At 38.0% G+C, this 23,554-nt stretch overlaps 1 protein-coding gene and 1 long non-coding RNA gene across 2 annotated transcripts; one reads left to right on the plus strand and one right to left on the minus strand.

The window, feature by feature from the left end:
* Positions 1–1,332: 1,332 nt before the first annotated feature.
* Positions 1,333–9,708, minus strand: LOC112450213. The gene is made up of 3 exons (XR_003038755.1): positions 9,589–9,708; positions 5,674–5,743; positions 1,333–3,539 (listed from the first exon to the last, which is right to left on the minus strand). It is a non-coding gene; the product is annotated as an uncharacterized LOC112450213 (long non-coding RNA).
* A 6,430-nt stretch (positions 9,709–16,138) lies between these two features.
* On the plus strand, positions 16,139–22,557 carry pi15a (peptidase inhibitor 15a). Its single transcript, XM_017406389.2, has 6 exons — positions 16,139–16,263; positions 16,366–16,681; positions 17,359–17,477; positions 18,262–18,394; positions 18,917–19,032; positions 19,898–22,557. Exons 2-6 carry the CDS (start codon positions 16,415–16,417, stop codon positions 20,031–20,033), a joined length of 771 nt encoding a protein of 256 aa, XP_017261878.1. The 5' UTR covers positions 16,139–16,263; positions 16,366–16,414; the 3' UTR covers positions 20,034–22,557.
* The last annotated feature ends 997 nt before the right edge of the window (positions 22,558–23,554 follow it).

The raw sequence follows: 23,554 nt of genomic DNA on the forward strand, positions 1-23,554 counted from the left end.
CTCTCTCTGTGCAGCATGTGTGTGTGTGTGTACTTCCCTGAACTGAAAGCATTTCACTACACCAGTCTTTGTGCCAGGCTACATCACTTCTCTAATGGCTCTGTAAAAACAAAGTTACATCAGCTACATAAATCTCCCAGATTTGGGAAAAAAAAAAACAGTTATGGACACACGTGGGTTCAATAAAAGCCTATTTACTAGAAACTCTAACTGATGTTACCGTTAACACTTTCTGCGTCCATTTCCCAGCATGTCACATGACCGAAAGCAAAGACTGCTCAAGATTATACACAACGTTTTCCCATCGACTGGTGAAACTCTGTGACGCGCTCAGCTGGAAGTGACAGAGAACTGAGGTGAACCGTTTTATTACCCCATCAAAATCATTGTTTATTTTTTTTTTTTTAACGTCATTTCCCTAAAGCAGACGTAGAATGTAATGACGAGCATAGCTGGAACAAAGTTGCCAAAAAAGGATATATTTCTTGGAAACTAGGATTTTTGACCAAGTGTTTTAAGCTGTCTTTGATTGCTGTTTAGTGATACTTATGCATTTTTCTTAAAAACTGGCTGATACAACCATCCTGCAGGGCTGTGATGTGAGGCGGAGAACACCGAAGAGGGGAATGTTGTTCTGGGGGTCCTAATAGTATGTTCTTTGAGTTTCTTTTACGTCACTACCACCCACTGCTTTTCCTCCACATATGGTCGAGTTCCAGGATTGTGTTTCCTTAGCCTGTTCTTGATGACATGGGTCGCGTCACTGACACGGCACATGCTGAGGAGAGATGAACCAACAACTCTCGGTTTGACGTACTGGAAGGATGCCCATTGGTTTCAGTGCTGAATTGTTACCTTGAGTCTTTGACTGATGCTGACAGCTATACAAGCTGGCTTTGACTTTAGTTTCACTGGGAGAAAATATTAGGTCCCATAAAAAATATAAACCCAAAATAAACATGATAAAGCACCAACCTTACCACAAACTGAGTACAATAGCATTCAAAGAGTTTGTAACTTTAAAAAAAGGGGTTGTTATTCTCGTAACATGAGAGCCTGTGGATTATATTTACTTGTCCACACTGAAACACATCTTTTTTGTTGCTTTTAAAATATCCTTGTAAACATGGGGCCGTTTCTAGAAGTGTCTTCATCCACACAGAAACACTAAAAATGTCTCAAAATGCTCAAAAACAAGCCTACTCGGAAAAATGGGATGCGCACAGGGATTGCACCCTGGGTATGAAATGTAAATACAAGAAGAAGAAGAAGAAGAGGACATCCTTGGGTTGTATTTTAGATTACAGGTGAGGCTATGATGTAATTGTTCTCAAAAGGTTTTATTTTAATTGTTTACATGAAAACACAAGTGTGGCATTTCATGATTTTTGACACTCTGGAAACCGTTTAAAAAATAAACAAAAAACAATCTGAGGCTCTAAAAAGGCTGTTTCCATGAGATGCAAGGCTGAAACAATGAAAAGCATTTGGTTGTCCACAAAAATCCTTCCTGTGTGGCTCCTGGTCAAACACCAGCACCATTAGCTTAGCATAACAGAAACAGCTAGCTTTATTGAAAAGTTAAACAATTGTCTTTCATTACAAGATTAATAATATAATACACTGCACAGTTTTTAACTGATAACGCGCAAATATAAAACAAACGTTTGCTGTTTGGAGTGTCATAGGTTTGCTAGACAAATTGCAAAGTTTCTGATTGAGATTTCTTTTTTTATTATTGAAATATTTTTGGTATTTTTTATTTTCAAGTATAGAAAGCCAGTCATTGCAGTGGAATCAGTTCTTCATCTCCAAACACCAGTTTGTTTGTTGGTTGTTGAAAATGTTGTTTGTAAAAATGCAGCGTTTCCTTTCAGGGGGTCAGTTTTATTGTTTATTTTAATTTCATTAGAGCTAGGCTGCTGTTCGTGTGCCAAAAGGTATTAAAGCTAAGCAAACTGTGCCTTTGAACAGTGTCATTACAGTGGTTTCTTGTGTTTCAGCAGCTGGTGATTTTATTCAAATGTTTATTCTACACAGACGTATGAGACCAGGACAGATCCTCCGTCTCCCAGTAAAAAATCTAGTAAACTATTAAATAAATAAAATAAAATTAAATTAAAAAATATATTGTTTGCACCAATTTTACTTTATCAAAGAAAACTCTCACCCTTCTCCGTCCTAAAGCACTCTTCAGTGCCTGGAAAAGCCTGGGTTATGGGGTGAATGCAAAGTAAAGAAACCTTGGCTGAACGATTCATTTCACTTCCAGTGGTTCTGGGTGTAAAGGCTCTCCAGTGTCTGCCATCTGGAGCGAATTGAAAACAAATATGGAGCTCTAAGTCTTCCAATTAAAACAGAGAAAAGCAGCCTGCTGAATCTCACCTCGATGCCACTTGGATCCAACTGAATACTAAATTCAAATATTTACGTATAGCTGGACGGTATATATAAAACTGAACTTTTAAGATTTTTTACCACATTTACAGAACTAAATAATAATACCCAGTACTAACTTTCTTGTAAGTATTTCTCTCCTATCTTCATAATTGCAACACAGCCTCATGGCACTTCATGAAGCATAAAAAGAGTGATCATCATCCAGTTCTGATCAAATTTTCACCAAACTGCAAAATCAGCAGTTGTATGTTTTGAGGGTCTTAAACATCCAGACAAGCTAACTCTAAAGCTAAAGGAGATGGTATCTTATTGACAGAAATGTTAGTAACTCACAGTCAAACAGTAGTCCAAGAAAATCTCTTAAGAAAGGCAAAAAAACAAACTGTCAAATGAGCTTATTGTAGATTTTTAGGAAAAAAATAATATTACATAATTTGTTAAGCACATGCAGCCTCACAGCAGCTGACACCGCCAGACTTTCAGGCCAAGACAGACAAGCTTTTCCCGGTGATTTTTCCAGCCAATCATGGACACACATTCGCTTTGAATGAGAACCACTAAAACTATTTTTTGTTTTTATATAGTGACTGAAACGTTTTTCGAAAATGTCTTTCTTTGCAATTATGGAGGCTGAAGCGAATCCTGACATGTGAACAGAACGCATTTGAGAGAGAGCACCTGTTTTTCTTTCTGATAGCTCTGCTTCTACCATTAGCATTTGCTCACTTGGATGGATTTGGAAGGAAATTCACAGACAGCACGATCGGCGCTACGAAAATGCAACTGGTTAAGAAGTCATTGATAGCGTGAACTCGGTACACTTCCTGGAACACAAAAGCATCGCATGTTGATCGAAATCGCTTCTGCTGAAGCTACGAAGCGTAAAGAGTAAAATGGCTCTTTAACATACACCACCTGGCGCTGTCGTGGATAATTTGTGTTTTTCTCACGCTGCAGTTGGAAGATATCACAAAATACTAAAAAAAAAACCAAAAAAACGATGACTAGTCTGCATGGGATTGGGTCTGTGTTGGATGAAACATGAAAATGTGATGATGCTCTAACGGCGGTGCTTTTCCAACCACAGACTTCCTTCCTCCATCTGGAATCATTCTGCTACTGTGTGTCTGGGGACTGAGCTGCAGGGGTCAAAGGGCAGAGAAAGGTTTGTCATTAAAACAGTGCTGAGAACAACCTTACAAAGATACTCTTCTGAATGTAATCCATCAAAAGTTCAGTAAAATATTCCATGATGGGATTTTTTTTAGTCACTTTCTGATGTTGCACATTCTTATTCTGTATTTTGTGATTACAAATGCTTTAGAGTTACTGTAATATTTTCTTATATATATATATATATATATATATATATATATATATATATAGTACCATACAAGTTGTTAATCATTATGCAGCAATGAATTGTGCTCTTGAATGGGTCTTTGGATGTAATGAGCAGATGAATGAAACAAAAGGTTTTTACCACCAAAGTTGTAGCAGCAACCTAGATGAAAACCTCTGTAAGTTATACTCTGAGAAATCCAGTAAAGCCAGGAAATGGTCAGTTTTTTAACAGTGCAAGGAGCCAGGTAGGCGATGTAGGGGTCAGTGCACTGGGAGCCATGAATTACGTCTGTGTTGTCAGAATGGGATGTTTGATGGAGCTGCAGGCGAGGAAGCTTGAAATACTGAGGAGGTTGTGGACACAGAATCCCACAAAGTGAGAAGGAAGTTCCAGCAGGACAGATGGCAGACATATACACAATATACTTTTATACTAACCAACTCCCAGGAGCACAAGAAATGCTAATGATTCAAATATCATGTGTGCTTCTTAAATGGCAGCACAGAGTAAGGTTCAAAGAGAAAGAGTCCTGCTGCCAGTCAGGTTATAGAGTTTAATAATAGCATTTGTGGCATTTTTTTTAAATATAATTTTTGTATATTTTGGTTCAGCCTGGTGGTTTTTGGAAAATCAGTCAGTAAAATTACCATAGGGATTTTTTTTAATGTTTCTCTTTTGTCATTTTTGGACAACTATGAGCTTTTATGACGGACACAGTTGGATTTAGAAAAGCCAAAAAAAAAGCCAAAAGTGGCTTTAAACTAGAGAACCTGCAGCTTGAACGCTGAATGACTGCAGGAAACTGTTGAAGAAGCAGAAACTGAATCATTGAAGTTTAAATGATCAGAAGAAACACTAAAATTAGAAAACCAAAAGTGAAAACCTAAGACCAGCAAAACAGTAGCTAAAATGAACAAAGCAGTAGTTTAAAGCTAAAAAAAGTCACTAAATTATAAACTTATCAGAACAGAAACTAAAAGCTAAAATTCGCAGATCAGCAGCTTAAAGCTAGAAAGAGGATTTGAAGAGCTCTCTATTCATTTAATTGAGAAAAAAATATGAATAAAGTTCAATATTTCAGAGTATAAATTTTTCAGAATCCAAAATTCATAGCAGTAATGTCCTGAATGAGCTGACGGTTTGATACCTGAATGACTAAAACAGCTGAATGTATGCTGAAGTTACTACAATTCAAACATATAGAAGAAACTATAAACAAGTAAACAGTGTGAAAGCTCAGCACTCACACAATTAACTGCCTTTTCATTGGATCTGCAGCTCAGATTTGCTCCACATTGATCCCTCTGGCAGCCTCAGTTTGACTCGTACATCTTTAGCTGGCGCTCAGCCGTTTAAAACCAAAAAAAAAAAAAAAAGAATTTGCATTAATTCTGATCATTTGCAGCTTCTGGGAAAAAGAGCCCCTTTTTGTTTCTCGATGAGTCCCTACAGCACTTTGTTACTCATCAGGAAACATGGGGACAGGAAATGTGCACGGGCTTTTTCTTTTGGGAGGCTGGGATCCATTGCTCACAGTCACTGCTGAATGAAGCAGAGCAGAAATCGAGCAGCTGGTTGGATTTGTTTTGGCCCGAGGCTGACCGGTCCGGGGCCTACCAAGACCCAGACAAATTTCCTGGTTGATAACAAGCAATTTCTGTCACAGTAAGCAACACAGCTTAGGGAGGATAGACTCACAGAGTGTTTTCAGAGCGAGGATCCACCCTTAAACATCCACAGTAGCTTTTTTTTTCTTTTTTTTTTTTGCAATTTTTGTTTTACTATTTGTGATAAATGCAAATGCTCATAAAAGGTTAAAAAAAAATTGATAGCCACACAAAAAGAACATGCTGCTTAGGTCAGGAGGAAGGCTAAAAAATGGGAGCAGCCTTTGGTTATAAAATAATGGCGTTAAAAATAATGATTACCTCTGGATGATCCTCACAGTACTTATTAGGATGTTTTCCCTTTTCTGACAGGATGAACTTTGGATGTCTTCTGAAACAGCAGAAAAAAAACATGAGAATATCATGGTAAATAGTGGGAACATAAAGTGTTTTTCCAGAATCAATAATCTCTACACATGCATCCTTGTGGGTAAACTGGAATGATCCAGATGTTTTTGGTAAATTAAGATCAAGAGTGTGAAACTGTTTGGCAGACGGGATTATTGTCGGAACCAGGAGTGGACGGGGAAAGCCGCAAGGCTGCACAGAAAAGTCCAAACCCATTCTGATGCAAAAAGAAAAACACCACAAAAATTCAAAACAACCTAACACACACCTGCAGATTTACACCAGACAGATCAGAGGTTACTTGGCAACCAAGACAAAGATTATTAGGTGGAAAGATTCAAAAAGAGCCGAATTACAAAACTTTCCCTGAATGATGTCAGCTTCTGAGTGAGTGTTTGGCAGAACTTGTTAATATGAGAAGTTGACACAGAGTTCAGGGAGACATCGAGCATATTTTGCTGTAGTTCATATTCATGCAGACAGCAGCAAACTGAAAGTGGAACAAATACCAACAAACATGAGAAATGAGAATGGGTTGTTGATTATTTTAGATTTATGAGAAAGTAAAACATAACTCGAACTTTTCATAAATTCCAGTAGAAATATAACTTCAGGATGCACTTGAAGTACTGCAGATAGCTGCTGTTGCTATTTGCTCTTGTAAATAACTAGATAATTCTTTGTAAATAACCATGTAATACATGGTATTGGACTTGGGCCCATTCAAACCTTTCTATGATAACACTGAACCTCACATATCATAAAAAGCCCATTTTATGGGCACAGCTATGTTGTATTTTTGGAATCAGATGCTTACTCCTCCTTTCTTTTAAGCACGAATTAACTAATTACAGCCAAATGTATTAGAAAAGTAAAGATATTTGAACATACAGCAGCAAAGTGAGAACTACGTGAATCAACTGTATTCAGCACCTTAAAACAAGAAATTCAGATGTGTGTGTGTGTTTCATTCATATATGAGTGGGACTTAAAACCTGTATTGAAACCAGGCAACATGGAAGCTTCACTCCGGCTTCAACTTCCTGGTTCTTGTCGGTTGTTTAAATTTCTTCCATGTTTGATGGTTCAGACTGACCATTAACTAAAGTTTCTCTGTCATGGTGTAAGCGATGTGTGGAATGTATAGCCTCTCAGAGTTTGTTCAATAAATTGGACATTGTTTGTCATAAACCAGATAAAATCCACCATAACTTTTTTTTTTTGTTTGTTTAAAGGATGTTACTCGGTTTAACTCTCACAAAAACAGCAGGACCCAAATATCTGAGGATCGTTGGATCAAACTTTATAAAACAAACTAAGAGTGTATACACAGACTTAAATCTCCCACTAGTCTGTGCTTCATCACAAACATCAAGCGGATTCTGGCTGAGCTGATGGGAAACATTCAGTGGTCTGAGCTACACCTGGGACAACTTGGGGAAAGTCAAGTGCAGAGATGACGAAAACAGGGGGCTACAAGAGGGGACTCCCAAAAGCCCTCTGAGACTTTTCCTTGGTTTTAACTCCAAATCCATCACTTGTGAGCAACAGAGCTCAAGAAAGCCTGGGCTTTTACTGATAATGTGGTTCCAACATAAACACTGATATCATCATTAATGTGACCTTGGCGAGAGCCCGCCAGTGACAGATTTATGACTACACGTTCAACGTCACGGAGCCAGGCTCACACAGTGATAAAAGAGAGAAATACGCAAGAGGCCGGTCTGATGTGAACAGCTTACATTTAATATCATATTACTCACAAATCCTAATCAAAAGGAGGGAAAACATTTTTACTTCCAGGTGTTACAGGTCTGTCAGTTGACAACCTGCTGGACTCTTGGACTATCTGAAGTTTGTGTTTTAACTTTAACATTGATTTTAGCCTCAAAAGCCAAAATAAAGCAAATACAAAGATCGAGAATCTTACTTTTTGTTGAAATTTCCAGAGTTTTAGTTCTAATTTCATGTGAATACAAACAGATAAACCCACAGTTCACACTCACAGGTGCTGTTAAAAATAATATGGCAATCCTGTTACCTTGCATGCCAAAGTTTTACACAAAGACGTCACATAACCAGTTGGTGCTTGAATTACGTTGCAGAATTACACCAAATGCTTACGTCCTGACAGTTTTATTTAAATCCACGCAGTGATTTATGGAATTTCATGGCAGCAAGTGTTAATAACAATGCATACAGAGCAAAAATCAAGTGTTGTGAATCTAAAACTGTGCATAAACCTTTTCTACTCATTCTGGGATTAAATTACCTCACATACAACTGGCAAAAAATAATTCTAAGTTTGAGTGTTTTATTGTTGAATGCAATATATTAAATTCAGTGCATAGCACAGAACTGCATCTTAATATGAAAATGTGTTAAGTAGATCACTTAAGGAGCAACAAGGAGTGTAACAATGGTATCACTCTCGTTATTGTACTTTGGTGCACGGGTTTGCTGGCAGGTAGCTGCTTGAATAGGCTCAAAAAAGATCAAGGAAGAAAGTCTGACAGAGAAAATAATCCGAGTATCCAACAAAACAACTTGCATATTCTTTAACGATGAATGGTGCACTTCACCGGATGTCACCGCTGCACTCTGGACGCAAATGCAACAAGCGGCAGGCATGGCCTGTGCTTCCCAGGCACACAAAGGCTCTTACCAGATGCCAAACAGCCAAAGGTCAAGTCTTAAATCACACTCATAGGTTTGGAGACTCAAGCTTTGTCTTAACACTTAAAAAAAGGAACATATCACTTATTAGTGCTGAGATAGTTTAAATATAAATCCAAAAGGAGCAAGCTGATATTTCTTTTTGTTTGAAAACAGTTATGCGAGTATCTCAGGTTGAGGTCTGATGCAAGTTTTCCAACATAATCTGAAAGAAACCAGCTCAAATGGTTGTAACATATGTATGTGGATGTATTTGCTCTGTTTCTAACAGGAGAACCAGTAGCCCTGACCTGCTCATACCAGCCGCTCTGCTAGGGCCCAGTTCACTCCTCATCTCCTGTCTAGACGGCCTCTAGGCCTACTCTGCCACTGCCAACCAGCAAGGATCACAACATCCCACCTGGCTTCAGACAGTCTCAAGAAATCTACCTTTGTCAAAGTAGTCTGCAGCAAGAAAATAAAAATAAAAACGTCATTTCAGTCAGGTTGTGTCCATACCTGCTACAACAAGCAACAGAACAGAATAAATGGTAAAATATAACATTTTGAACCATAAATGTTATATTACTTTGTGGACTATGAGTTTAAATTGTCTTACATTCTAATTTTTGGTAATTGTTTTCAGCCGCTGCAGGGTTAGGTTTTGTTTAGCTCTATGGAAAAAGTTTGTGGTTTGGAGAAATGAAAGTAGCAATCTGTTTTTGGCAGAAATTTAAATAAAGTTTCGAAGACCTTTCACATTTTTGCTCTAGCTGTGACATGTAACATGACGTGCCAAATGGTTACAAGGGTTTTCAAAAATATACTTTGCAGGTGATTGGACGATACATCTGTCACTATTATGGTCAAACTTCAGTCAAAAAGATCAAGAAAGCAGAGCTAATCGCTGGCGAATGGCTAAAGCTCCATTTATACTTGGAAATTAAAATTTTAGAACTCCAAGATGGACAAAGTTTGATTTCTGACATGAAAAGTCAAAGGTTTCTCACCAAACCTGACCTCAAACTCCAATGCCAACGAAGTCAGGTTTAGTCAGGAGTCTAAAAGTTTCCAAGTTCAAATTTCAACTTAAGGAAGCTTTTTTTTGTGGATTTTTCCAACTTGGAACTTGAACTTAGAGCAAACCATAAAAATGTGTGCCCAATAGCTCACCAAGGGTAAGGTCAGGATTAGATGAAGGTCTTAGTTGATCTGAAATAGCAGTAGTTAAATAGGTAATTGAACACAGGTGAGACAGCTGGAACAGGATGTGAGTCGGAACCAGGAAGTGCCAGAGGAGCTTGCCCACAGCTCCACCTAGAGCAGTGTTGCTCAATCCTGCTCCTGCAGGGCCACGGTCCTGCATGTTTTAAGTGTTTCTCTGCTGTGAAAAACTTGATTTGAATGAACGAGTGATTAACAGGCTTCTGCAGACATGAAGACCTGCTGAAGAGCAGGAAAAACATCTAAAGTGTGCAGGACAGTGGCCGTCCAGGACCGGGATTGGACACCCCTGACCTAGAGGAAAAAGGAAACAGGAGAGTTTAGAAAAAGCTAAATAAATGGAATGGAGCACAAAACATTTGATTACTTGGCATTCTCTTTTTTTTCTTGCATGTAACTCTGTTTGAAACTTGCAATGTAAAACATTGTGCTTTGATTGAAAAACGTAAAAGTTTTAAAGCAGTAAAAAAGGTGATCTTACACATCTAGCTCTCTTGCAAGATGTTGGTGTTATAATCAGAATAACTGTAGCTCTATTACCTAAGCAGAAGCCGTTACTCTTCTCCTGTGTGATCTTTCCAGAGTTGACTGTCAGTTTTGGTTTTCTTTGAGAAAAAGTTGTGATAATTCCACTTTTTTGAACCATGTGACTGAGAATGATGCTAATTGTCTCTCTTCCTTAGTGATGAAGAAACAATTAGCATAATTTTCCATTAGCTAAAATATTCCATTCAGTATTCAGACACACACTGAAGTAGTTCTTCCAAAACCACAAAAACTAAAGTGTAGCCAAGATTCAATGCAAATATAAAGATCTGTGTTGGTTGTTTTGGCTTTAGCCACTCACTCCTGAATCCCAGGTGATAGTTTTTGTTACCTCTTGTCATGAAGATACATCATAAAGAGTCTGAGCTCATTTTCATGTTTACCTGTTTCTTTTTTCTCAGATGACATCTGAGCCTCTTGAGAAACGTCTGTGTGTGACCACAGCAGCGTCTCTGTCCAGTCCAACAAGGCTCGGGCATCAAAGATGGCTGTAAATGTCTTATAGATGGGTGAGAATATCTGGGAGCAAAGGAATGTAGCATGTTAAAAATAGAAATGCACACTGAGTGACTTATTCCTAAAAAAATAACCACCCTCTACACCCCACCTTTACCACACACCTAGTAATCCTTCAGGTTTTTCCCACGCTTTTAACTGTGTCACAGGAAAAGGGAAGTTTAATTGAGTATATTCTGTCAGTGTGCCGTTTGTTACGATTGTCAGAAGCAATTTTCCAGGTCCTTGCACAAAACTGATGGTACATTAAGTTTCTCAAATGTGTCTGACATTTATTATCCACTTCAAATGGAGGAAAATTAATACTTGAAATCATTTTCAACTTGCCTTTATTATCTTTACAGTCTGGTTCCTTCCTGTTGGAGGAAAAAAAAGTCGTCTTCTCCTGTGAGCAGTCAAACAGCCGGACATGTATCTAGACAACGAGGAGAAACATCCAGTCTGCAATAGCATTGTGTTTGAGGAAGGTGCTTTTCTTTAAATACTGAACAGCAGCTTTGGGTGAACAGCTGGTAAAGTCAAAGCCTCCGACTGAATATCAATTACCAATCTAGTTTCAATTCCTTCAGAAACATTATCTTTGAAATCCACTCCAATATACTTGCACTGTTTTTGTCCTCTTGTGCTCCTTTTGGCTTCTAATATTTTAAGCTTTTACCTTTCTGTTTCTTTTAGCTACCATTTTGCTCATTTTAGCTTTAACATTTGTTTTTATCTTGGCTCTTTTTACACGTCTTATACAAGTCCTATATCAAAACTTAGGCCTTTTTAAATTGATTTATTTTTTAGCATAGAATAATACAATGTTGATTTTGGAATTTTGTGCACCTTTCAAAATTCTATTTTAATCAAATGTTATCATAAATCCTGTATAATAGTTAGAAGTCAGTGATTCTATAGAAGAATCTCGTTTTATATGTAATCCAAACACAGGAAGAATGTAATTTTGACTTGAGCTACAGCTAATAAACACTTTAACCAGAAAATATTAATTGGTTTATTCCTTTTACTTATTACTTTTGAACAAAGTGTGAACACGAATCCACTCTTGAACGTTTGGCAGGTGCACCAGGTTGAAATTTTCTCACCCATTAATTTTTTTTTTTTTCTGCTGTCAACAGGCTCTGTTGTAAAGGTAGCAGACTGTGTGAAACATACAGTGTTTGCTGTGTAACTGTATATTTCACAGATAAAATGTTTAACAGCTGTGTGTGGAAGAAATAAACTTGGACAGCCTGATGTTGGAGACTGGGCTTCTTACCAATGTAAACCACTGTTGAAATGTCACCAGTTCTTTTTGCTTCGCTGCCAAAAAGAAAGAAAGAAAGAAAAAAAAAAAACGGGACATCTCAGCTTTACAACCTTAATACTGCCTTAATAGTTGGCTTTCAAAAAGTCTTAGCAGGCTGCAAAACATTTTTTTTTATTATTGTAGTAAGTAGTTTAAATAATATAACAGTAATATGAAAACCATTTTTTGCTAAGCATTTGATAAGACAAATAATGCAAAATGTTCTTGTGTCATTAATCATTAAACACGAAAAACAGTTGGTCAGTACACTTTAGCACAAATTGAGGAGTAAGTGAGGTGCTCTTGAGCAAAGATCTTACCAAAGATAGGTTCAAAGTCAACCTGAGCCCTATGCTGCTTGTCTTTCCTGATTTGTCTAACCTTTTCCAGCAGTTGCTACTATCTGCCTTTGAAATCAATCCTGAAACAAAAAAATAAATTGACTAATTCAGCCCAAATCAGCCCACTCTACCTGTCAGATCTGCAGAATGAAACTACATGTAGGCTGTTGCTATAGAAGCCTCCTGGATCTGCATCAATCTTGTGGTTCACATAAAGCTTCCAGGAAACTATAGTTAAAAAAAAATAAAAGGTAAAAATTCTTTTTACGGGTCTGCCTTTGCATCACCTCCTGGTACTTTCGCTGCAGACAGAAGTATGACAACATCCTCCTTCACCGGGAAGTTGGAGTGGTTGGGATTCCCAACGGAGCTGCTCTCATTCACACAATTTCCTGTTTCTGCTCTCACTGGAGGGAGTCAAAAGTTGTGAGGAAAAGTAGCTCATAAGGTTTACCTGCTTAACCTGCAGCCGCTTTCAAGGTCATTCCAGGAAGCTCCTCCGCACTGATAAAACCATTTTACCTCCTCATTTGGAAATGATACCATCTTAAAACTGTGTGTGTATGTATATGTATGTATGCTGGTAGATAATTATCATATGCAATAACCACAATAATTATTAGTAAATTGTGTTATTTTGTGCTTTAAAAAACAAAAAACAAAATGCACATAGTCTATACTCCTATGCAACAAACTGCATTTATTATTGCTTTGCCTTTAATTTTCATTAATTCTGAATATTTGTATTGTGTGTAGTTTTTATTATCAACATTATTTTTGTTGTATATTTATTTTTCTCGGCAAGTAAGATTAAAAGCAGAGCTATCTTTAAAAAGTTTTATGAGGTTACTTTTTCAAACATCCAGGCCAGTATGTACTTCAGAACTAGGTCAAAAACGATCCCGGTAGATTCACCAGTAGTTGTACTACTGGTAGCTTTTATCTTTAAATTAAACTAGTATTTCTCGCAGGAATACATATCACAAACCATATTGCATCCCAAACTTTTCTACAGTGAGCTGTTAGCACTGAGGATGTGGTCGGGATGACTCTCAGCTCAGTATCTGTAAAACTGACTGAGTTGTAACTTTTGTTGTGTTTGTGTTTCCTTTGGTTGATTAGGTGTGGTGGCCATCTTGATCATGTTAATCAGTAGTAGATGTACATCCAATGATTACTTTCTGAAAGTTTCAATAAAATCTGTTCAGTGGTTCATTAGATATTTTGCTAACAGATGCACAAACACAGACACAGACATTTACATTATTGCCTGCTTTTATAGCGTTGTGTGATAAACTCCAAAAAATTTATGTTTTCTTTTAGCCATGGCCTCCGTATTTTGTTTTGTGAAAATACTGTTGATACTTTTTGCTAAGTAGTCTATGACAACTTTAGTTTGTGAATATTTTATCCGTCTAGAAACCTGATGAAACACTTGCTTAGTCTGCCTGTGTTTTATTTCTTTCTTGCGTTCCCTTTCTGCTCACCACTGCACCTCATTCCCTCCGCTGTACTGGCACTGAGTCTGGGAGGCCTCTGGAGAGGGGGGAAAGCACGGGGGAAACTTGGAACAACACGTTGTAGGTAAATAAATGCTCTCTCTGAAAAAGAATGCCTTCTCAAAACACACTCAAGCCTCCTCAGAGAAACCTGTGCCCCCGAATAATGCTCTAATTACTCGTCTGATAATATGATAATAATGCCTCAGCCTCTTCTGGAGTCACTGGGTTCACGGAGCAAACAAGGACCAGCCATCTGAGACTGAGAGAATATCATCTGGGGCCATGGAGAGGCTGAACGTGCAGTTAGTGTGTGTCTGTACATGTGGTAGAGAGAAAGAAGGAGAAAGACTTACTTTTGACGTACAGTACTCTGTTCAGTTCAACTTTTCCACACTGAAGCTGACCTTTTGTCACTATTTAGTCTTGAGAAGGCCCCAGCTGATTACAGTAGTGTGAAATGCTGCAAAGCAGGTGTGCTGTAGGAATTCAAATAAGACCTAAAACCAAACGCCAGGATCTTAGCCCTGATTATTGATACCAGATGATAGGAGAAGGTAAAGGGATAATTCAAATATTTTTTAACTGTTGCAGATCGCTCCCTGAACCACTTCTATTTAGAGAAATTGATTTTCACCTTGACCAGATTCATGATTTTAAGATTGGTCTAAGCAGCCCAAGACCAAAGTGGATTACAGCCACCTTAAAACAACTTCAGTCTCAAAAAATGATTGCAGTTTGTTTATTACATGTACTTTATCAAATAAGGCCCCATCCATATTCCAAATAGTTCTAAAAACAACCTTTTTAAAACATCTTCTGCTGTGTTTGCTTTTCCCATCCCCACATGAACAGTTTTTGTTGAGAAAACAATAGCTTTCTAAAAATTATTCCAAAAGAGAGATTTAAAAAATCAACTTTAGTTTTGATGAAATCACATAGACTTAAATCACAGCCCACTTTGTACCCTAGAAACTAAAACTGAAGCCATCTTCATTTTCTTCTGTATCTGTCTCAATGTATCCTGATCCAATCGCCATCGAACTTTGACTGTGTGCTGAAATAATTAATAACTGAGAGAAAATTGTAATCAATAAACAAAGCAGCCTCTGCACATGGCCTATGCTCAGCAAATACATTTGCATAGTAATCCAAGCCAATCCTTTCAAGATGGCAGTGATCCACTTTAGTCTCAGCTTCACTCAGACTAGCCATTAGCTCATCAATTAGGTCAGAGTTAAACTCTGTTTCTCCAAACTGAGGTCATTCAAAGAGCTATCTACAACAGGTAAGATATGAATTGCTCGTAACTTGATTCACCTGAACTATTCCGTAAAGTTCTGGACAAATGTGATGGGTAATATTATAAAAAAGTCTGAATAATTTAAGTGAAATTATGAGAAAAGCCTCTAACTGAACCTGCCTCCAACAATTGCATATATCTTTCTTCTGCAACAGGCATTTCTGCGCAGTACTACCCAAAATATTGATTTTGGTCCGGAAAATAGAAATATCCAAACAGTTTATTGTGATTTATGCTTTCACTTTGACCGTTTTTCCATCGCTGTGAAGGAAGAGTGGGAGCTGAAACGTATAGAAGGAGTGAAACGGAGGAGAAAAGTCTCTGCCTTGCACCTCTCTTGAGTGATATATCCTCTCCTCCACCACAAATCCAGCACCTGAAAAGTTCATCACTTCCAAGGAGGGGTTTTTGGAAAGGCACCAGCTTTGTCTGCAACAAGGAGAGGAGGAGAGAAAGCCTTCCTGCGTCACGTTGCTTTAATTTGTTCAACAGCTGCCAATGAAAACGATGAGAAGTTTTTTTTTCTTCTTCTTCCCTCTCTCTTTCTTGGCTTGGCATCTCTGCTCTGGCAAAGTGCACAGCTGAAGCCACACTTTGAACAAGTGTAATTTTTACTGTATGCTGAGTGAGGCAAAGAAAACTCTGATTTAATGCTGGCTTTCATCCAAATCCTGATCAGTGACCAGCGGGGCATGGAAGAGGTGCGAATTGTGCCAGCTTGGTTTTTAAGAACTGTTTAATCCTCTTTAATTTGATCAACATAAAGCTTTTAATGTACAATTATCACACGAATAAGATAGATATTTTAGTCTTTGCAAACAAAAAAGGGCGTGACAACATAATCCCAAAGCTGATGTCTTGGTGAGATGGGGTTTAGTTTGGAGGTTTGGAGTAATCAGACTTAAACCTAAGTGATGTTGCGTCTCAGGTGACAAGGAGGGGCTGCTTGCCCAAACCTCCGAGGAGAGCGCACTTCCTGCACTGTCCACTGCATATATAAACCCGCAAAACGGACTCTTCCTGAAACACTCACAGTTTGCAAAGCGCAGGAACTGCCTCAGACTTTTCTCTCTCCGTTGCAATACAGAGGGTGAGATACAAACAGAAGGCACCATTTCGCAGTAAAAGGTAAGATCTGGGGTTATATTTGGGCGTTTTTATTTATTTTTTTCGGGAGGGTATTTCAGATGAATGCTGAGCTTCATTCAAAATCTTGTGGCTTACTTTCAGAAGCATCTTGGAATCGGGACATTCTGCCTCCAGTGGGTTAAAACCAAACATGAAACTTCACTTATTTGCCGTAGATTTAATATTCCTGTGCATATCTTGCGGAGCAAGTGCGTTGGCAACGAGTATCCCCGCTGCGTCCTCGCCTGGTGCCAATGTCACCGCGAGCGCGGCGCGCGCCGATGGAAACGACGCGTCAACTGTTTCCAAGAGCAGGAGGAAGCGTTACATCAGTCAGAACGACATGATCGCCATCCTTGATTACCACAATAAAGTCAGAGGCAGAGTGTTTCCTCCAGCATCTAATATGGAGTACATGGTGAGTGAAAGCTTTTATTCAAATCTCGCTGCGTAAAGTCCTTATTACGCACAAATATGTTCTTCTTCTTCAGTTAAATTTGAAGGAATAATTTGCCTCAGGAGCTATGGAAGGTTTTAACCATTTGTGTGGCTTTCACAATCATAGTTTTCAGGTTTTCATTTTAGCTATTTATTTATTTGACTGGATTAGACCAACTGTTTAGTATTTTCCAAAAGGAGAAGGCTCATAAATGATCTCATTAGCCTGCTGGCCGTAGAGAAAACAGTGGAAATCAGTTCTTGACATGTCAGAAAAGTGTTAATATGTTGGTCTAAAGCAAACTTTATTTCATCAGAGCCATTTTTATTTAAGAAATTCCTTAAATTCTCAATATTTCTCCAATAGGAAGCATCTCTATAACTAAGTAATGATCAAGATCCATTTCCGATATGTTAATGAGTGTGCTGTTTATATGAATATAATTTAACCTTCTTATCAAAAAACATCAATTATTGAAAGAGGGGAGTTAAATGGTTTAATATGATAGTTCTCCTCCACTTTGATGGATGGCTTTTGCAACTTGCCATGTTTGTACCTGCAAAAGCACAATGAACTAACCCCCAGCTGCTAATTTCTTTTTGTTTTTCCTACATTGATCATGTGATGGATTCCCATTCCTGCACCTGTGTGTTTAGGTGTGGGACGAAACATTAGCAAAGACAGCAGAGGACTGGGCTCACGCCTGCCTGTGGGAGCACGGGCCACCTCACCTCCTCAGGTTCCTGGGCCAAAACCTCTCGGTCAGGACGGGACGGTGAGTGATCCTTTGATTCCTCTTGGCAACATCTGCTCCTTCTTGAAGAGAGGACTCTCTCACAGCAGTAGTGGTCATTTCCTTGGTTTTTGTTTCCTCCTAAAACTTTCTGTGCTGTGACCCAGTGACTGCTAGAGGAATGCTCCTGTGACCCATTTATATAAACAAAAGTTGTACTTTCAGCCGTGACCCATGAGGACAAAGGTCCTATTCCTTTAGTGGGTCTTGACTTTCCATTTGGACACACAAGGCACCTCCATGTGTTCCTAAACTTTAAGATTTTATTGAGGAGCAACATGAGACCCGAGGGAATATAACTTATTGCGATAGCTACTGTGCAGTGGTGAATTTATAAAAAAAGACTTCTAGTGCTGCTTTGGAATGCCAACATGTTCTTGTGTTTTATCTTTTCTGTGTAAAAAGACTTGCACTGCTGGAAGGCTCAAGCTGTTCCTTGGAGTTGATTTATAAATTAAATAAATAAAAGTTGTTGGACTCATTTGGAGCCAAAAATCTCTTAAACTAAAATGGATAAAGCTTCAATGGCTGTGACTCTTTATTTGCTACATCAAACCTCGAACCTTAGAAATTAGTTTTAAAGAGATAATCTGGTCATTCTTGAGCTGTCAGTCCAAAGGTTTACTCAACTCCTGGCAGACTGATACATTCACAGCCTTGACATAAATGTGGTCTATGCTCAGCACACACATTCAGTCACAAGATTAGCAACATTGTTTTTGCAAACAGGTACTGGTTGTGATCATTGCATTTGTCTCGTTCACAGCTATCGATCCATTCTTCAGCTGGTGAAGCCCTGGTACGATGAGGTGAAAGATTACTCCTTCCCCTACCCTCGTGACTGCAACCCTCGATGCCCTCTCAGGTGCTATGGACCCATGTGTACCCACTACACACAGGTAGGCTGGCAGTTTTCAGTCTTTTTATTGTCTGCTGTTGAATGGTGAAATGCAGGTGATAATGTAACTGCCTGTGTGTGGACTAATTTGTCTGTAATGTTAGCAAAATATTTAATAAACCAATATGTAAATGCAACTCCAAAACTAATCATTAAATTATCACTTACAACTGATTAACATTAGGAGTCAACTTGACTCAAGATGGCCACCACATCCAATTTGGAATCAGTTCAGTTCTACAGAAATTGAACTAAAATTTGGTGTGGTAGTAGCTGAGAGTTATCCTCAATATATACTCCAAGCTCTAAAAGATAACAACATCCCATGAGATTGTGCATAAAATGATTTTCAAGCTTTGACCAAAATAGCTATAACTGTCATATCTCAACATAAGATGATCTTAGTTTAAAGCTCTGGCGTAGAAGGCAGCAGGTGATATTCCTTCAAGGAATGCTAGACATTTAATTATCAAGACAGATTAGACTGATGCACCTAATCACTAATCTTTCTGTTTTTTTGCAGATGGTGTGGGCGACATCTAACAAGATTGGCTGCGCTGTACACACATGCTACAATATGAATGTATGGGGGTCGGTGTGGAAAAGAGCAACGTATTTAGTCTGCAACTATTCTCCTAAGTGAGTACGCTTGAACGTTAACTGTGTGGTGCACTTTTCACAACCTGATGCAGTACTAATTTTATACTATGAACTTGCTAACATGATGGGGGTTAGGATGACAATAGGTTTAATCCCAGCTCAACTTTTTCTGCTCAGTGTTGAGTTATAGAAGGCCACCCATGCTGATGAAGGACTCAGATAACCCCAACACAAGCCTGTGAACTGCTGCTGCATTACAGAAGCAAAGAAAAAAGACTAAATAAGAGTCTAAGCTAGGTCAGGCTTGTGACTCACTTGTGACCTAGGTTCCTTAATCCCCTGAGTTTGAAACATATTGTATGTAAGAGTAAAAGGCTCCTGAGTCATTGAGCTGTGGTCTTGAGAGACAGTGTGGTGAGTTTGGAGCCAATCCCACTTTCCGCTCTGCAGAGGTCACTGTGGTCACTGTGGAGATAGGAAGTCAAGGTTCGTGCGTGAAACCAGTTGGCTAGAAAATGATAAATCAGTGTGGTGTCAAGACAAAAATTCAGTGTATCCAGTAGCTTCTTTATGCTTAAGAGTCTCTAAAATCCTACATTATTTTATGCTTTTCTTCAAAAAGCAATCTCACCTCAAGGTCCAGGGTGGCCTGGTTTAAACATTTCACATGAGACCCAGCATACATGGTTGTCATGGGTTTGTAGTGCTGGATTCTGGGTAAATTCCTTCCCTTAATCAGAAACATGCAATTTTACTAAAAGCTCTAAAATGGGCCTTGAAATAAGTATTGAAGATGACTTCAAAATTATTATATTAGCTCTTCTACCATTAAGTTTTACTTTAAGGAATCAGCAATTCACCACGGCGCTCCTTCACGGTAAATGCTCTTTTGTGTCTTTTTTAGGGGGAACTGGATTGGAGAGGCTCCTTACAAAGTTGGTGTTCCCTGCTCCACCTGCCCTCCCAGCTACGGGGGTTCGTGCAGCAACAACATGTGCTTCCCAGCACTCAAGACAAACTACCTGCACTGGTTCAAATAAATACAGGCTTCCTCTCAACATAAGCTGACAACCTATAGTACCACAGAGACATTGTATTAATCAAGTAAGGATTTGCACATCAGCCAAGCACCACACTATTTTGTATATATGGGCTTATTTAAGGAGAGAAACCTACATTTGATGCATGAGGCAATTTGAGAACTTGTAAATAACTTGTAAATTATTAATTATATTTTTGTCAGATTGCTATGGTAATGATTAATAATAAACACATAAGAAATATATTTATATGACAAATGGGTTTTCTGATAGTGCATACTGTATTGTGGTGCTACAAACCCATTTGTTTTTATTATATTATTTACCGCTGACAACGTGGTAATTAAGGTAGTTACAGCCATCACAACTCCTCATGTCTGCTCACTTTGGTGCTACGGGCATCACACCTTCATGCTGTGTGCTCTGCCATCTCAAGAATGTTCAGATCAAACAGGATCAAAAGGATCAGAGCTTTTGACCTCAGAGGGAAACCTCCACTGGCTGCGTCAGCTTTACTTTTGCTCTCAAGCCGAAAGTGACCTTAGACTTAAAGGGGTAGTTGGGATTTTTTTCAAGTGGGATTCTGTGAAGCACTTACCAGTAGTCAGTTTCTTAATCCAGTATCTCACAGGGCTACAACTGTTGGTGACTAGTTGGTGACTCAAAATTGTAAGAATATTGTAAAAAAATTGCAATGTTTGTGACCAGAAAGCCATGTGGCCGCGTCACATGGCCAATTTTTAAAAATCACCTCTGCATGGCTTGCAAAACTGTTTTGCACATTATTTCATAGCCCATCTCCATGCACATCTTACCTGCCTTGGTCTATTTTGTACCCACCTTATTGTCGAATCTATTGGAGTACAATTTAGAAACGAAGATAAGCAGGTTTTGACCAGATTCTTAATTAATATTATTTAATCTCAGCATGGTTAAACCTGGACATTCAGAGCTGTAGCCCCAGATTTTTTTCTGAATAAGCCCAGATGTCATGGCAGTAGAAACTATTCAGATCAGGCTACAGGCTCCTAAAATGCTATTCTCAAACTAGTTTCAAACAGTTGCAGCTAAGTGAGATACTGCCTTTACTCGTAGTCGACAGAAAACGCAACAATCTCTGTTTGGAGAATCTAAGAATTTCTCAACAATAACTAACTAATGACTACTCAGAATAGAGCCTATTTCAAAGTGGATAGCAAAAAATCCATCATGAAACTTTCATGCCATGTCTCTTTTGCATTCGACAGATATATACATAGAAGTTTGAGGGTATTTAGGCTGCAGACAAGGCTAACGGTAACTAGCTAACAGCAACTCAATCTGGCCTATTTCAGGGTGGATTTCAATTATTTAAAAGTACTCAAACTTTAAAGGTTTCCGAGCAGAATTTCTCCCTGATTTTCCAAACTGAAATTGCTTTGACTCTTGTCAACTGCAGGTAAAATGCTGACTGATAACTACCCCACTTTAAAATAAAATCCAAACTGTCTATTTAAAGCAGAACTCTGTAGCTTAGGTAAAATCTATTTCTTGTCATATGTGCTGAAACGCTCAGCATGAAGTAAAAATAACACTTGAGACACAATCTGTGAATTAGTGAACTTTCTTTGTTTCTCCTATTGCTTCTAATGTAATTTGGATGAATTTTTCACAACGTCATGATTCTGCACAACATTAAAAGACAAAGACAGTGTCTTTAGGCAGTTTCAAACTCTGTGACGACAATACAGTTTCATTAGTTGTTTGAGGTTGGAGGCGCTTTAGAGGAAAGCACAGAGGAGAGGGAGGAACCTGGAAGTTGTTTTCACTCTGATCTTGGAGCTAAATTCCCAGTTCTTTCAATTAATTTCCGTTGGGATCAATTGGACTTCATGAATCTTGTAGCAAAAGTGCATAATCTGCATAAGGCCCAATGTCAGCACAGATAACACCTCTGTTTTTGTTGTTTGTTTGATTGATTTCAAATACCATGGTGCATTTTTTTCATTTTCATCTGCACTTAATAACTTGTGAGTCCTTCTGATAACTCATCCGTTGGGACATTTCACAGGTTTTACTCATATATATTTTTAAGCTAGACAAAATACGTCTGATCCACATATCTGTTCTGTTATAGTACATGTGAAACTATGTAAGTGTATTGATTTGTTATACATTGTTATGTTTGTTGATATTGTTTTTTTTCCTATGATTTTTTTTGTTAAATTTGGCACTCAAGTGCACCTTAATTGTGTGTAAATATCTAAAATACCAAGAATTTGTCTTGTGTGTGTAGATAATCATATGTTGACCATCTTAAAACCAGTATTCTGTAAATTATTTGTTTTTTTGTTTAGAAAAAAAAACATATTTAAATTATATTCTTTTTGTATTGTTTTTTAAAAGGATTGCAGTAAATAAAATGTATTCAACAATATTTATGAGGACAAACATACAAAAATAAGACAATAACAATTCCAGCACTGACTGTATTTAAATCAACAGTAAGATTTTTTTTGCAATAAATTGCATTTTATAGTTTTGATTTTGTTTGATATTGTAATAAAATGCTTAGTTTTCTTTCTTTTATCTTTCTTTCTTTCTTTCTTTCTTTCTTTCTTTCTTTCTTTCTTTCTTTCTTTCTTTCTTTCTTTCTTTCTTTCTTTCTTTCTTTCGAACATTCAGAAAACAGGAAAAACAAACATACATATGTTCATATATCTACATATAAAGCAGATACAAAACAAATAACATTAATAACAACATAAACATCCAGCAAAAATATTGTATCAACAAAACTCAAGGTGTTCGAAAAGAGAGCAGGAAGAAGCAATAGCTTATCCAGTCCTGTCCCTGTGTCATTTTACAAGTTCTTAGTTAAATTGGGTGTAATATAACCCATACATACACCCATATTCATTGTATTTTGTATCTTGGTTCTGCTTTGTGTGATATTGGTTACTGATTGGCTGTAGAGCAGTCAATACCACTTAAAGCTCTATATGATCCTACTTTTCCCTTTTTGTTTGACTTAGTTCATTGATACCACTGGACTAATTAAAAAGTGGGATATCAGGAACCAAAAAACCTGCTTGAGACGAAGAGGGAGAATATGTGCCGCCTCTGTGGAATACAAAAACATGGAGAGGAAACACAACAGGCTGGGACTTTTTTGCTTTATGTATAAGAAATATTGCAGGACGTTAGTAAGACACAGACAGGAAGTTGGAACCCGGGATGTAAGGCAATAAATGCACTGATGTATTGAGCATATGCTAAAGTTATTGCTCTCATGTTGAGCTGACATATCATATCACAGACTTTGCCTGGTTTGCACAAAAGCAGCTTGATCAGCAGGTTTCTGAGACAACTGATTATTACACATGGAAGACAACAAGCAGTATTGTGCAAACGTTACAAGTCATCCATCATTTCGTTGCTTTTTATTTGCAAGAAGACAGGCTTTGGTTGCTTTTTAGTCATTTTTAGTTCACCAGACTATTTTCAGAGGAAGATATTTTTGTTGGCTTGTTAAGCCACCT

Source organism: Kryptolebias marmoratus, linkage group LG21 (assembly GCF_001649575.2).
Source record: "Kryptolebias marmoratus isolate JLee-2015 linkage group LG21, ASM164957v2, whole genome shotgun sequence".
Classification (NCBI taxonomy): Eukaryota; Metazoa; Chordata; class Actinopteri; order Cyprinodontiformes; family Rivulidae; genus Kryptolebias; species Kryptolebias marmoratus.

Excerpts from the sequence above, each read along its gene's own strand:
- pi15a (XM_017406389.2), top strand. The coding sequence starts at position 16,415 with ATGAAACTTCACTTATTTGCCGTAGATTTAATATTCCTGTGCATATCT. Across the intron at positions 17,478-18,261 it reads CTCTCGGTCAGGACGGGACG|CTATCGATCCATTCTTCAGC; the intron begins GTGAGTGATCCT and ends TCTCGTTCACAG. Across the intron at positions 19,033-19,897 it reads GTCTGCAACTATTCTCCTAA|GGGGAACTGGATTGGAGAGG; the intron begins GTGAGTACGCTT and ends TGTCTTTTTTAG.